Source organism: Crinia signifera, chromosome 5 (genome assembly GCF_055691185.1).
Source record: "Crinia signifera chromosome 5, ASM5569118v1, whole genome shotgun sequence".
Taxonomy (NCBI): domain Eukaryota; kingdom Metazoa; phylum Chordata; class Amphibia; order Anura; family Myobatrachidae; genus Crinia; species Crinia signifera.
In genome coordinates, this window is record NC_139221.1 from 318,669,106 (window position 1) to 318,681,795 (window position 12,690).

General features: G+C 46.4%; 1 protein-coding gene across 1 annotated transcript in view; it reads right to left on the bottom strand.

The window, feature by feature from the left end:
* ST3GAL1 (ST3 beta-galactoside alpha-2,3-sialyltransferase 1) overlaps positions 1–12,690 on the bottom strand; it is a 114,751-nt gene that overhangs the window by 26,534 nt on the left and 75,527 nt on the right. The window contains exon 2 of the mRNA XM_083144884.1: positions 7,118–7,796. Within this exon, the coding sequence (XP_083001010.1) occupies positions 7,118–7,432 (315 nt within the window). The 5' untranslated portion in view covers positions 7,433–7,796. The remainder of the gene's footprint in view (positions 1–7,117; positions 7,797–12,690) is intronic.

Here is a 12,690-nt window from a genome sequence, read left to right on the forward strand (position 1 = left end):
ACTGCTGCTGGGAGTGAGCCTGAAAAGGACGCTTTGGCGCCTGTGGAGTGGATGGCAGGAAAGTGGACTTTCCCGCCGTGGCTTTAGAAATTAATTCGTCTAAATCACTCCCAAATAACCTGCCACCTGTGAAGGGGAGGTTTTCTACACTCCTTTTGGAGTCAGCGTCAGCAGCCCACTGCCGGAGCCAGAGGGATCTGCGCCCAGACACTGCCATGGCTGAGTTACGGCCGTTAATGGCACCTAACTCCTTCTGCGCTTCACACAGAACTTTAGCAGTGTCCTGAATATGGTGTAATTTTTCAGACACCTGCGCAACTGTCATGTCGCCCAGAAGACCTTCCTGTATCTGGGAGGCCCACGTGTATATGGACTTGGCCATATAGCAACTAGCTAATACAGGACGCTGACACGCGCCACTAGCAGTAAAAATGGACTTCAAAGTGTTTTCAACCTTTCTGTCCGTGGTGTCTTTAAGTGAAGACGACCCTGGTACTGGGAGTACCATCTTTTTGGCTAAGCGAGACACAGAAGCATCAACCTCTGGTGGCTCCTCCCACACCTTACGTCCCTCAGGATCGAAGGGAAACGTGGACTTAAACTTTTTAGCCACTTTAAACCTCATTTCTGGGTTATTCCACGCTGACTTGAACGTACTTTCCAGGTCAGCCTGCTCAGGGAAAACTACCTGTTGCCTTTTTTGAGTAGCAAAGAAGGTATCACCTGCTGTGGATTCAGCTAAGGGAAGGTCCAACACCTCCCTGATTGCCATAATCAATGGCTCTGTGCCCCGCAGTAGTGATTGTGAAGCATCAGGCTCGTCATCACCTGCGTCTGCATCATCCATATCATCACCATCATCCCCATCATCAGCCCCGGAATCAGGGGTTTGAGAGGGGGTCTTTCTCTTACGAGTATCCCCAGGGGTGGGAGTAATTACATCCACTCTGGCAGAGAGGACAGCCAGCTCCCTTTGTACTCTCTGGGTCTGTGCTGCAGTAGCAGTTAACTGTGTAGTTACAGTCTCAAGCATGGTTTTTATACCTGTAGCCCAGGCTGGCTCCTGTGAGCTGTCCTGTGTGCTACTTTGCTGCCCAGTTAGTTGTGGGGGGACCCCAGTACTTTGAGGGGACATGCATGGCTCACATGTAACCTGTGATGAAGATGCTGGCACAAACTTATCACTGCACACCATACATGTAAGTTTCCTCACCATTGTGACAAACAAACAATCTCCCCTCACACAGCGCGCACACACAGTGGATATGCAGTGTGAAATTAACCAGATAAATACTATGTGTAGCCTTATCTGATCTGTACAGCTTAACAAGCCAGTGGGGTGGTGTACAGAGGATAATGGAGGAGACCAATACACCTGATAACCTTAGCTCTCCGATTAGAAGAGCTGGTAATACAGTACAGTATCAATAACAGTACTTTACAGTGTAAGCAGGCAAGTGCACAAGTACACAAGCGCTGAAAACCTGAAGCTGTCTCTGCAAGCAGATTCCCTCTGATCCACACCGCTGAGGAGTGTCTGGAGCAGTATAATGGCGTTTCCAGCAGCCAGGGAAGAAGCAGGAAGCAGGTTTTGGCGCCCTCACAGAGCTGGTCTCACTCTGGGTAAGCTCCGCCCAGCGTAATGGCGCCGGAGCTTACCTACGTTTTATACTGAGACTGACATTGGGGAATGTCCAAATCCTCTTTGGTAACTGCCCTGGCCAAAACAGGAACTGTACCCTGTCTCAGTGTAGGCAGGGGGTTACGCGGTCCCTGTGCAGGGCACCGCCATACCGCCGCCATTTTGCCGCACAATAACCCGGGGACCCCACGGCGGGGGACCCCGGGGTAATACTCACCACAGACGTCTTCAGACTGGACTAGGGGTGTGCGGCGTGCCAGGGGTGTGCGCGCTGCAGCGCAATGCCCGCGGTAACATCACCCACTCAGGACGGTGGTCCTGTGGCAGGGACAGCTCGGTACCTTGAAGTGGCCAGCAGCTGAACCCTTCCCCTAGTCTCCCACGACGCAGGACTGCTGTTAAGTCCAAACAGCAGCCCCAAAATAATAAAGAAAATAAAACAGAAGAAAAACTCTCTGGAGCTCTTCCTGATGCGTGCTTCTCCTGAGGCACAGTTCTCAAACTGAAGCTGGAGGGAGGGGAGCAGAGGGGAGGAGCCAGTACACCCTGTATAAATTTTTATATGTGCCTGTCTCCTTCGGATAAGCTCTTTTCCCCATCGTTATGAACGACTCCCTGTATCCCATAAGAATGATAGAGAAATAAAAAAAATAAAAAATTAATTAAATAATTGTTTTTTTTTTTTTTAAGAATGGAGAATTAATGTCACATTTTCCTACAAATTCAATTGCTACACAACATAAAGATCTATCATTGAATGGAGGCTGAATTTTATGGTTTTAGTAACATTAATTCACCTAGCACCAGCATATTTTATTCCACTTTAAAACTGGGAAGAGGACCGGAATAAAACGAGACCGCGTAGCAAATTATAGACACACATTAGGTTTAATGACAACAGTTGGACGAAATAGTTCTGGATCCATATTTTCCTGTCACAGAATAAATTAGGCTGCACCTGAATCTCGTGTCATTTCCCTGTGCACACCGACAGTGGCTAATTACGAAGGAAAAAAAATCTATTAATAGACTTCTAGTACCAAGGGTTAAATGTCTTTGTGGGTGTATGGAGAGTTGGGTCAAAGTAGAGACTTTGAAATCCCAATTAATACACCGTTTGTTACATAGGGCCTTATTCTAGTTCACTCTGACAAAATCCTTCTTAGATGGACAAAACCATGTGCACTGCAGGTGGGGCAGATGTTACTTGTGCAGAGAGAACTAGATTTGGGTGGGGTTTTACTTCAGCGTGAGATCTATATTGCAGTGTAAAAATAAAGCAGTCTGTATTTACCCTGCACAGAAACAAAATAATTCACCCAAATCTAATTCTCTCTGCACATGTTACATCTGCCCCCCTGCAGTGCACTTGGTTTTGTCCATCTAAGAAGGATTTTGTCAGAAAGAGTGAACTAGAATAAGGCCCATATGTGTCCATCTGAAGAAGCGTCAGTATAAAACATGAATTTCCAATCTCTAAACACCACAGCAGGAACACATTAAACACGGGATACGGTCCCTAGTTCGACGTACACTAGGTTGACAATGCTTAGCCATGTAGACTGATTTCATGTGTCAACCTTAGGTAGACAGGGTCGGAAGATTGACACAAGCATTAGGTAGAGACGATGGGAAAGTCTACAGTGAAAAGGTAAACATGAGTTTCATGATATGATCTAGCTTACTAGATTGTAAGCTCCTCCGAGCAGGGCCCTCTTCCCTCCTGTTGTCAAAGCCCTCTTCTCTTCACATGTCACTCACAGCTCTCCTATACTCCAACACTCAGTGACCATCTTCGTCCGCATACTCATCTCCATCATTGGCATCTAGCCTCTAGTTGTATGTTGATTGAGTCCTCACTACTTATAGTTAAGCTGTAATGTGTATTGAACTGTGGCGCTCTTTATTTGTACTGTATTTCTGTTATTTATTCAATGTTATGCCAAGTTTTGTCTCCTTGTATTGTTCCTTTGTACGGCGCTGCGAAACACTTGTGGCGTCTTATAGATAAAATTATAATAATTGTTTGTTTTTCCCCCAAAACAGGCAGCATTTCATACCCAACCATCCACTGGGGCATGGAGGGAGAATATAGATTGTAAGCAGGGCCCTACTACCTCTACGTCCGTTTACTAAAGCAAACTTTGTAGTGGGGGGGGGGGGGGGGGGGGGGGGGGGAGAGAGAGAAAGAGAGAGAGAAAGAGAAAGAAAGAGAAAGAAAAAGAGAGAGAAAGAGAGACAGAGATTCGTGGGCCAAGCGCAGGGAGGCACCATGCCCGAAGGATGGTGAGTGCGGCGGAACACTGATACAGCGTCCATGTCTACTTACGCCAAAATTCAGGAAAAAAGGAAAAAAAAATTCAAGTCAAACTTTTGATTGTTGACCTAATGCTTGTTTTAACTTTCCGACCACGTCGATCTTAGGGTCCTTAGGGTCGACACTATAAAAAAGTCGAACCATGATGACCAATACCAAATAAACACATGGTTCATGAAGGAACAATAACCCACAGGGTAAAGCAACTCCCCAGGTAGCCAGTTATAAGGCTGGCCATCTCCATGTCAAAACTGTGTTTCAAACTAGACAAAAGTCGACACGTGAAAATTGTTGACACAAGAAAGGTCCACATGGATCAGGCAACTTTATAATCTACACAGGCTACATAAGAATGATCTAGTATGAAAAAGTTCAGATTTTTTTTTTTTAAATTGCGAAAAACACAAAGTAACGCTGGCCATACATCTACAGATCAATTGTCAGATTGGGCTGGTTGGAACAAACACCTGGTAATGGATGAGAGCAGATGACAGTTGACCATTTGCTTTGAAATGCTGGAAAACTGCCAAAAACTGTCACTCAGATATTACCAGGTTTTTGTTCCAACCAGCCCAATCTGACAATCGATCTGTAGATGTATGGCCACCTTAAGACACACAGTGATGCTATAGAGTACTGTAGCACAAAAGCTGCTACCTCTGAAGTGGGATGTTCTTTCCTAAAGCAGAGCACAAATCCACCTGGGCCGAGACCAATGTTTGCCAGGCACAGCGCCAGTTACATTATGAAGCTCATCCACTTATTAAAAGCACCGACAGGTGTCATGTGGGTGACTAGTGTGAACTCCGTGCTTCAGGGCCAACTAACAGCACACACAGCGCACTGGGCACAAAGGCAACGTCCCAGCCGCCGGCGGCTAGAAGACGCTCAGCCTTCATCATACAATGACCTTACTGACAGCTTTCTTATGCATGCACTAAGTCATTGTTGCGGTAATTAAAGAGACAGCAGCCGACGCCATACAAGACCGCCTGTGCCCAGGCCCGTGAGGCACCGGCCTCAGGGCGGCACCAATTAAGGGCGGCAGGCAGGCTGACATTCTGTTAAAGGCACAGTGGGTGGGTAGCGGCGAGTGACGAGCGCTGCCACCCCAGACATGAATTATCATATGTCGGCGGCACCCACCACTGCCCACCCACTCTGCCATGCACATTATATCACCGCTTAGTGGCTGGGTCCCACGGTCCCCCTGCGTGTCCGGAAATGGCTCAGGCTCACTGCTGCCGGCTCCCGCCCATTGGCTACTCTACACACACAGTCTATTGGCTGCTGTGTATCTAGCAGTAGAGCGGCGCGCAGATCCTCCCTGCGCTCAGTCAGTCACAGTGTGTGAGCCGGAGAGAGACTGACGGAGACACTGTACTAATAAGTGCCTCCCTCCCACCAGGTCCTCCGTACAGGGAGCAGTCTAGAGTGCTTAAAAAAATATTGAGGTGGGCTACAGTTAAATTTTTATAAAATATATAAATAACAATGTATATACATATATGATTACATTAAAATAGGGGGAGGGGGGGGGGGACGATGACACAAAAATGTTGTGCCTAGGGGCGGCCTGACCCCTAAATTCGCCCCTGCCTGTGCCGACGCAGAAAATATAAAGTACAATGTTTCTGGAAGCTTCGGACAAAAGCTCTATTTGTGTCGGTAAGGTATACAGTCGGCGTGACAGACAGATGTAAGTACCAGAATGTCACATGGTCATTATGCCGACGTATCAATATGCCGACATGTATTTTGATACATTTGTTAGAAATCGTCAGGGCGGCGAATTCCCTGCCCTGAATTCTGTTCTCAATCAAGTGCAGAAAGATTGAAACTGAATTTTTGGATGGAACCTGAAGGCACAAAAAAACATGTGTACGTACTGGATTAGGATACATAATGGGGGTTATTCCGATTCACTCGGAAAGGAACAATCACTCTCTATTGGACAAAACCAGCAGTTGGGGTGGGGCAGATGTAACATGTGCAGAGAAGTTAGATTTGGGTGGCGTTTTACTTCAAACTGAAATCTATATTGCAGTGTAAAAATAAAGCAGCCAGTATTTACCCTGCACAGAAACATAACTCTAACCCAAATCGAATTCCCTCTGCACGTGTTACATCTGCCCCACCTGCAGTGCATATGGTTTTGTCCATTAGAGAGTGATTGTGCCTTTCTGAGTGAATCAGAATAATCCCCAATGTGACAGCGTATTGCTGGTTCCTGTCAGGTTTGTCTTTGCGCTTGCAAATTACGCGTTTTTCCAGATGCTGTATAAGCTTCCCCCGACTGGCTTTGTTTTTTTTAATTCTTTTCTAATTATTATTTTTGGCTGTAGACTGGGGGACCAGTTCAAACGTATCCAATGGTTTGACTACAAATCTGTTGGTGCCTGGCTTTGCTGTGGCATTTGGGGTGGGGGTGGCACTCAGATACCCGCCATGGGACCCATCACTCTCTCAAGACTGTGCTGACTATCGGCAATACGCCACGGCAGCGCTAAAGCATTTTAATCATCCCTGAGAATCCCCAGCCGTCTATCGCATGAGCGGAGTGATACAATGCGGCACAGGCAAAACTATCCACTCAAGTTAAGACCATACATTCGCGTCAGAGGCCTCTCTGTTGCAAGGGGCGAATCAGATCACGGTTCTAGATCAGTTTGTCTCCAAAACGGGCGGTTGTAAAGAAACGGGTAACAAGAACCATCATACTCCTCAATAGATAGCAAGGAAGAGGTTTGTGAACGCTTGGAGAGATACAGGCAGTGTTTGAAAAACAGCTACGTGGTTGGTACTTCTTCGGTCTACAAGCTTTGATACAACCGCACCTGGCAATAAGTCTATAATGCGGATGGAAGTTACTGGGATGGGAGGGGGTATTTATCAAAGCTTGGAAGTAGATAAAGTATCATCCAATCAGAACCCGTCACATTTTAAAGACAGCCTGTAACATGACAGAAGCCAACTCTCCAAGAAAAGTTGCTGAATCATACAGTAAATGGGGGGGTCTGATCCAAATGGAAGTTGTACTGTGCTATGAGAAGTTGTGCTGTGCTGGCAGAACACAACCATTTAAGACCCTGTGAGGAGCACAAACCAACCAATGGTTTATGTACAGTAGCAATACACAACAGACTGGGATGACTTACCAGCCACCACTTGTAGGTGCTGTCCGAGATCGCGTTGTTCTCTCTCGTCAGCAAGGGCGGGATGGAATTATTAAACCGCTCCTCGAACCAAGCCGAATCCTCCGTCTCGGAAATGCAGGTCTCACAGCTGCACGGCCTCCGCATAGACGCCATGAATCTCATGAAAGGACCAGAGTACCTTAAATATTTCTCCGGGTTCCACAAGAATTGCACCGAAGTCTGGGTGTAATTAAGGAGGAATGAGGTGATGGTAATGGCGAAAATCGCCAGAGTGATCGTAAAGAGCTTCAGATTCCGATTCTTTAAGGCAACCATGATTTGCGCTCTACCACCGAGGCTAAATCTATCCAGACCCGCGACCGCCGATCGCTGTATTCCTTGGGTTCAAGTGGTCTCTGAATGCGAAGCTGCTACGGTGTCATCCGTACTTCGCTTCAGAATATGTTGGCGTTTTCGTTACATATTCCCAGAAATGGTTTCTGCTTAACTTGGGCAGTGGATTATTTACAGAGAAACAAAATCGGTTTCATAAATCCTTTAAATTATAATCCGTGGCGGCTTCAGTGGTCATAACAAAAAGAAGGTCCTTTAAGGTCCCAGGTGGAGATGGCGAATTCACACTCTGATCGACTCCGGGGGAGATGGCGAATTCACACTCTGATCGACTCCGGGGAGTTTTCTGTAGAAAAGGATAAAAAGAAAGGCATTAAAATCAGTTATTCGGTGCACAATGCCATATTTATGCAGAAAGCAGCTCTCGTCCATCAAGTAACAGTACAAATCAAGGCTCTGATTGAAAGAATGACAGATCTAACAGAACAAAATATACACAATTTAGCACAAAAAAAAAAAAGGACTCCTAAAGCAATCAGCAACGGAGAACTCGCACAATCTTAGGCGTAGCTGCCTAGTCAGGGAATGCCGGCTGGAAAGGACTTGTCATCTCACCACGAGTTGTTTTAAACAGTTCGAGTTACAAGGCTATGGGGGCGGCAAACATGAAGTCATGTCTGGATCGGTTTTAAAAACTTGCTGATGTCACAGGAAGGGAATCACAGTACCCAGGACTGGCATAGGCAAAAGGCATATGGTGGTCATAATGAAATGGGTTTTTCAATACAAAAAAAAATACACACATCTGAAGTGCAAAAGACTTCAGTGTTCAAAGGACAGATGCACTAAGCACTTCAAAGGGTGATCAATCACCAGCCAATCAGCTCCTAACTGCCATGTCAGACTGTTTGAAAACGGTCAGGCAGGAGTGGATTGGTTGGCTGTTTATCACTCTCCATTTTATCACGTTTTGAAGCTTATTGCATCTGGCCCCAAAAGAGAACTGTACAGGTCTACTATACGATCGACTGACTAGGTCGACAGGAAAAATGTCAACATGAGTTTTAAGGGTTTTTTTTGTAAATGTTTTCATAGTTTACTGTCCAAGTGGGCGTAGAGTGGGAATATAAGAGTGTGCTGAGCGCAGCGAGCCATGTGTTACTTATAGGATGTCCATGTGGACATAGAAACCAAAAATGTGAAAATCATGTCAAGCTTATTCGTGTCGACCGTTTGTCAGTGTCAAGTTTGGGTACGATCTATATACCAACCGCTTAAGTTGGGTCATGTCTGCCGCATGCATGCCCAGCAAGTGCCTTGGCATAAGCGGTCCTTTCCAACACATCCTACTGCCAGGGAGATGGGACAGAACCTAGGAGGTGAGAAGCCCTCAGGAGGCAAGTATGCGGCCACAGGTGGGTGGGGGGAGCACAACGCAGAGGGCGGGAAGGCGGAGCGCGACAGAGCGGTGGAATGTGAAGGAAGACAGTGGGTTGGATGAAGCAATGAGAGAGCAGGGCAGGTTCTAAAGGGGACAGGCAGTGTTGCCCTGGCACAAGTGCTGGGTCACTGTAATAGCCAAAAAGAAGTCAAGACAGTTTCCCCCTGGGTCTTGCTTACAACCAAAAAGGTGCACTGGACAGATAACAAGATCACTCGAGTTAAGAATGATAAATAGGGATCCAGCCAGCTCCCAACTGTCACGTGCTCAAAAAAATGACAGCTGGGAGCCAAATGGCTTGTTATCATTCATAACAAACGATAACCAGAATATATCACTTGTCGATAAATCTGCCCCTAAATCGCTGACTAGTTACCACAGCTTAGTGAGAGAATTTGTACCTTCGAGCTATAAAGAAACTCTGTTTACTGAATGGACTTAAAAGGTGGCCATACACACGCAGATTTATCTGTAGATCTGTCTGGTTGGAAAAAAACATGGTTATGGATGAGAGCAAATGACAGTTGACCATTTGCTTAGAAATGCTAGAAAAATTGACAAACTGTCACTCATCCATAACCATGTTTTTGTTCCAACCAGCCAGATCTGTAGATAAATCTTACTAGTGTATGGGCACCTTTAGACCTCCCAGCAATGGTGGACTCATTAATAAACCCCAGGTGGTCAGCATCCCATATTAGGCCTTATCGCATACATAATTGTTGAACACACTTGGAGAGATTTACGCCAGCAAATCGGGCCTACTCGGAACACAAGGAATTCCTGTACAATTTCCATTCTTCAGACCGCAATAAACAACCTGCAAAAGCACAATGGAGGTTACCTGAAGTTCTCCTGCTAGAACCGTAATAGTCGGCATAAATCCTACAGTCTAACGAAGTACAAAGAGAGAGAGAGACGCCGTCCTGTACTATAGATTTCTTTAGCTAATTAAACCTCCTGGGAATGAATGTTCCCTTACTGGCTTCTTGCTGTATTCGGCTGAGTCCCACTGTCAGGAGCGCTTTAGTTTTACAGCAAACAAGAGAAAACCTCTCACAGCGGCTCAGGGAAGGGACGCTGGAGATTTCAGAGGATACAAACCGATGCCGCCACTGGATAGACGGCTGTGTCAGCAAGTTGTAGATTTGCATTTTTGTCAAACAGAGGTTTCCTCAGCCGGCTCATTAATAGATGGCTGGCTCGTTATTATTACAGAGAGGTTAATTTGTGAATGAAGAGTGGTTAGGTCAACATTAGAACACCATATGGCCATGATGGTCAAGAGGCGGACACGAGCAAAAAGGTTGGCAATGGTGTGAAGAAGGTTGGCATGATTTTTTGGGGGAATTTTTCATACTACAGTTCCCAGCCAGCCATTTGGCTGGGAACTGGTGTTGGCATTAAGACAAAAAAAGTGAAAAAAAAAAAAATTCATGCCACCCTCTTCGTATGTAAAGCTTTTACCAGTGTCGAACTTGGGCATGTTGATCTTTTTGGCATCGACCTACCACACCTGCTTTTCTTGTAGCCTATATTTTTAGATCTGACCAATCGCAGCTTTGTGAAAGCCTCATGGCCCCTAAATTCCGCAAATTGGCATTTTGCAGAACTGGAGAAGTCTTTAATACTGCAACTACAACGCCAAGTACCAGTACTCGGAGGGGGGTCTCCTAGAATGGGGGGGCCGGAATGAGGGGTCTCCCCCCGCTGTGCAATCACAAAATCTTGCAATTGAATTGCTATTATGTGAGCAAAGTGCGCACATGTTAAGGGTAGCCCCCTAGTTGCAAAGACAGGTGTCCAGGCTGCCATGTTTTTGGTTGCCGCGGCTGCGTGTGACATCACGCAGTCGGTCCCACCCTGCAAACAGTCCAGACACACCTGCGTTGTCCGAACCCCCCCCTCCCCTAAGGGTAGGCTCACATCTACACATAAAGGTAACCAGACCTCTCACGTGTGCAACATTCTCTATTTCAGAGAAATTCCCTGTCAGGCCAGAGCAGGTAGCCCGCAGCTTCCCCTCACGGCCTTTACACTGCGCCTCATATCAGTCATACTGTCCCAGCAGCAGCTGTAAGATATCGGGGGGCTGGCGGGGATGTGGTCACACACTGTGGTGCGCACGGTGATCAGATTTCTATCTCCAGTGGCAGTGTTATGGCCGTGGGAGGACGCAGTAAGCTACAGTACCTGCGTCCATTACACACGTTACCTTACTTCTATAACCACTGATTATGCTATGAAACGAATGACAAATATACCACAGTGCTGATTTCACATATTCATTCCCCATCATTTGCAATAGGGTCAAAAAAGACACAGCTCCCAACTGTCCCAATTTTTGCGGGACAGTCCTGTTTTGATGGTGGACCGTCCCAGGTCAGCAGTGTCCCGCGGTAGTGGTGGGGCAGTTGGGAGGACCCTGCCGCTGTGAGCAGCAGTGAACAAATGCTGCGAGAATGCGCACAGCGTCTATTCACGGGAGACAGAGGAACTGTGGGCGGGGCCTGCAGCTTAGAGAGCTAACCATGTCCCCTAGTGACAAACACATGGGAATGCTGTGACCACAAGCCATGCCTCATAAGGCCACGCCCCTTACCACTGCCTTTTCAGAAATAGGATCCTATGGAGTCTACAGTACGTAGACCCCATAGAATCCTATTTCTGAAAAGGCAGTGGTAAGGGGCGTGGCCTTGACTGAAGGGGTGTGGCCTTGGTGAGTAATAAAGGGACGAAACTAAAGTGCCAATCAGTTCATAACGGTCATGTTATAGGCAGTGTTTGAAAATGACAGGAGCTGGTTGGTTGGCTGCTCAACCTTTCATCAAGCCTTAGTACAGACCCCTTGTAAAGTCATAGGTTCAATATCTTCTCAGCCAATAGAACGTCTGTATTTTGTTTTTGTCCTAACCAGGACTCCGTGTCTTTGGACAGGTACAATTTACTAAAACTTCCAAAAATTGGTGGTAATGTTGTTCATAACAATAATAGTTTCTTTATGGATCCTAGAATATGATAGATCAAATCGTATTGGTTGCTATGGGCTACCTATTTTTAGAGGCTTTAGTAAGTTTACCCTCCAGAGGAGGAGGTTGATGGGACAAGTTTGAAAGGCGCCCACATGCAACAGGCGGCGGGGCCAGATCAAGCCAATCGTGTCATTGGGGTCTACAAAACCACAACCACCATTTTTCCCCCCTCTAACCCTGGTTTTCTTTAACACAATAATCGATATCCAACGGTAACCATTAAGCACCTCTGGTAACCTTTAAGCACCTCTAAGTCAATTAGCTCTGACACAGCTCAAGGTCTTAATCCGTGATGTTGAACATGTGAACATACAATACAGACAGCGATAAGTCACCTGTGCCCACCTGCCACCCAGTATTACATTCCCTCCTCGATATTGAATGACAAGTCAGTAGGAATACAAGACTGAGACTCCGTTACATACATCATAGTTTAGGTTAAAAAAAAGACTTGTGTCCATCAAGTTCAACCTTTTGTTATGTTGCTATCCAATAATAACTTCTCTACACTTTATTTAAATGTAGTTATTATATCTACTGCCCTGACCATAAAAAAGCCCTTCCTTCTAATGGTGGTATTCAATACCGGCCCGACAGTCGTGACCCGGTTCCATTCTCAGCCCGCTCGACTGCATCTCGGCAGGCGGGATTCAATCTCCCGCCTGCCAAACCCAGAAAAGGGGGTGTGGCTGCGAGATACAGCCTGACGGCTTCTAAGTGCATTCCCTCGTGTCCTGGTACCCGATTTTGGAGTAAATAAGCTGCCC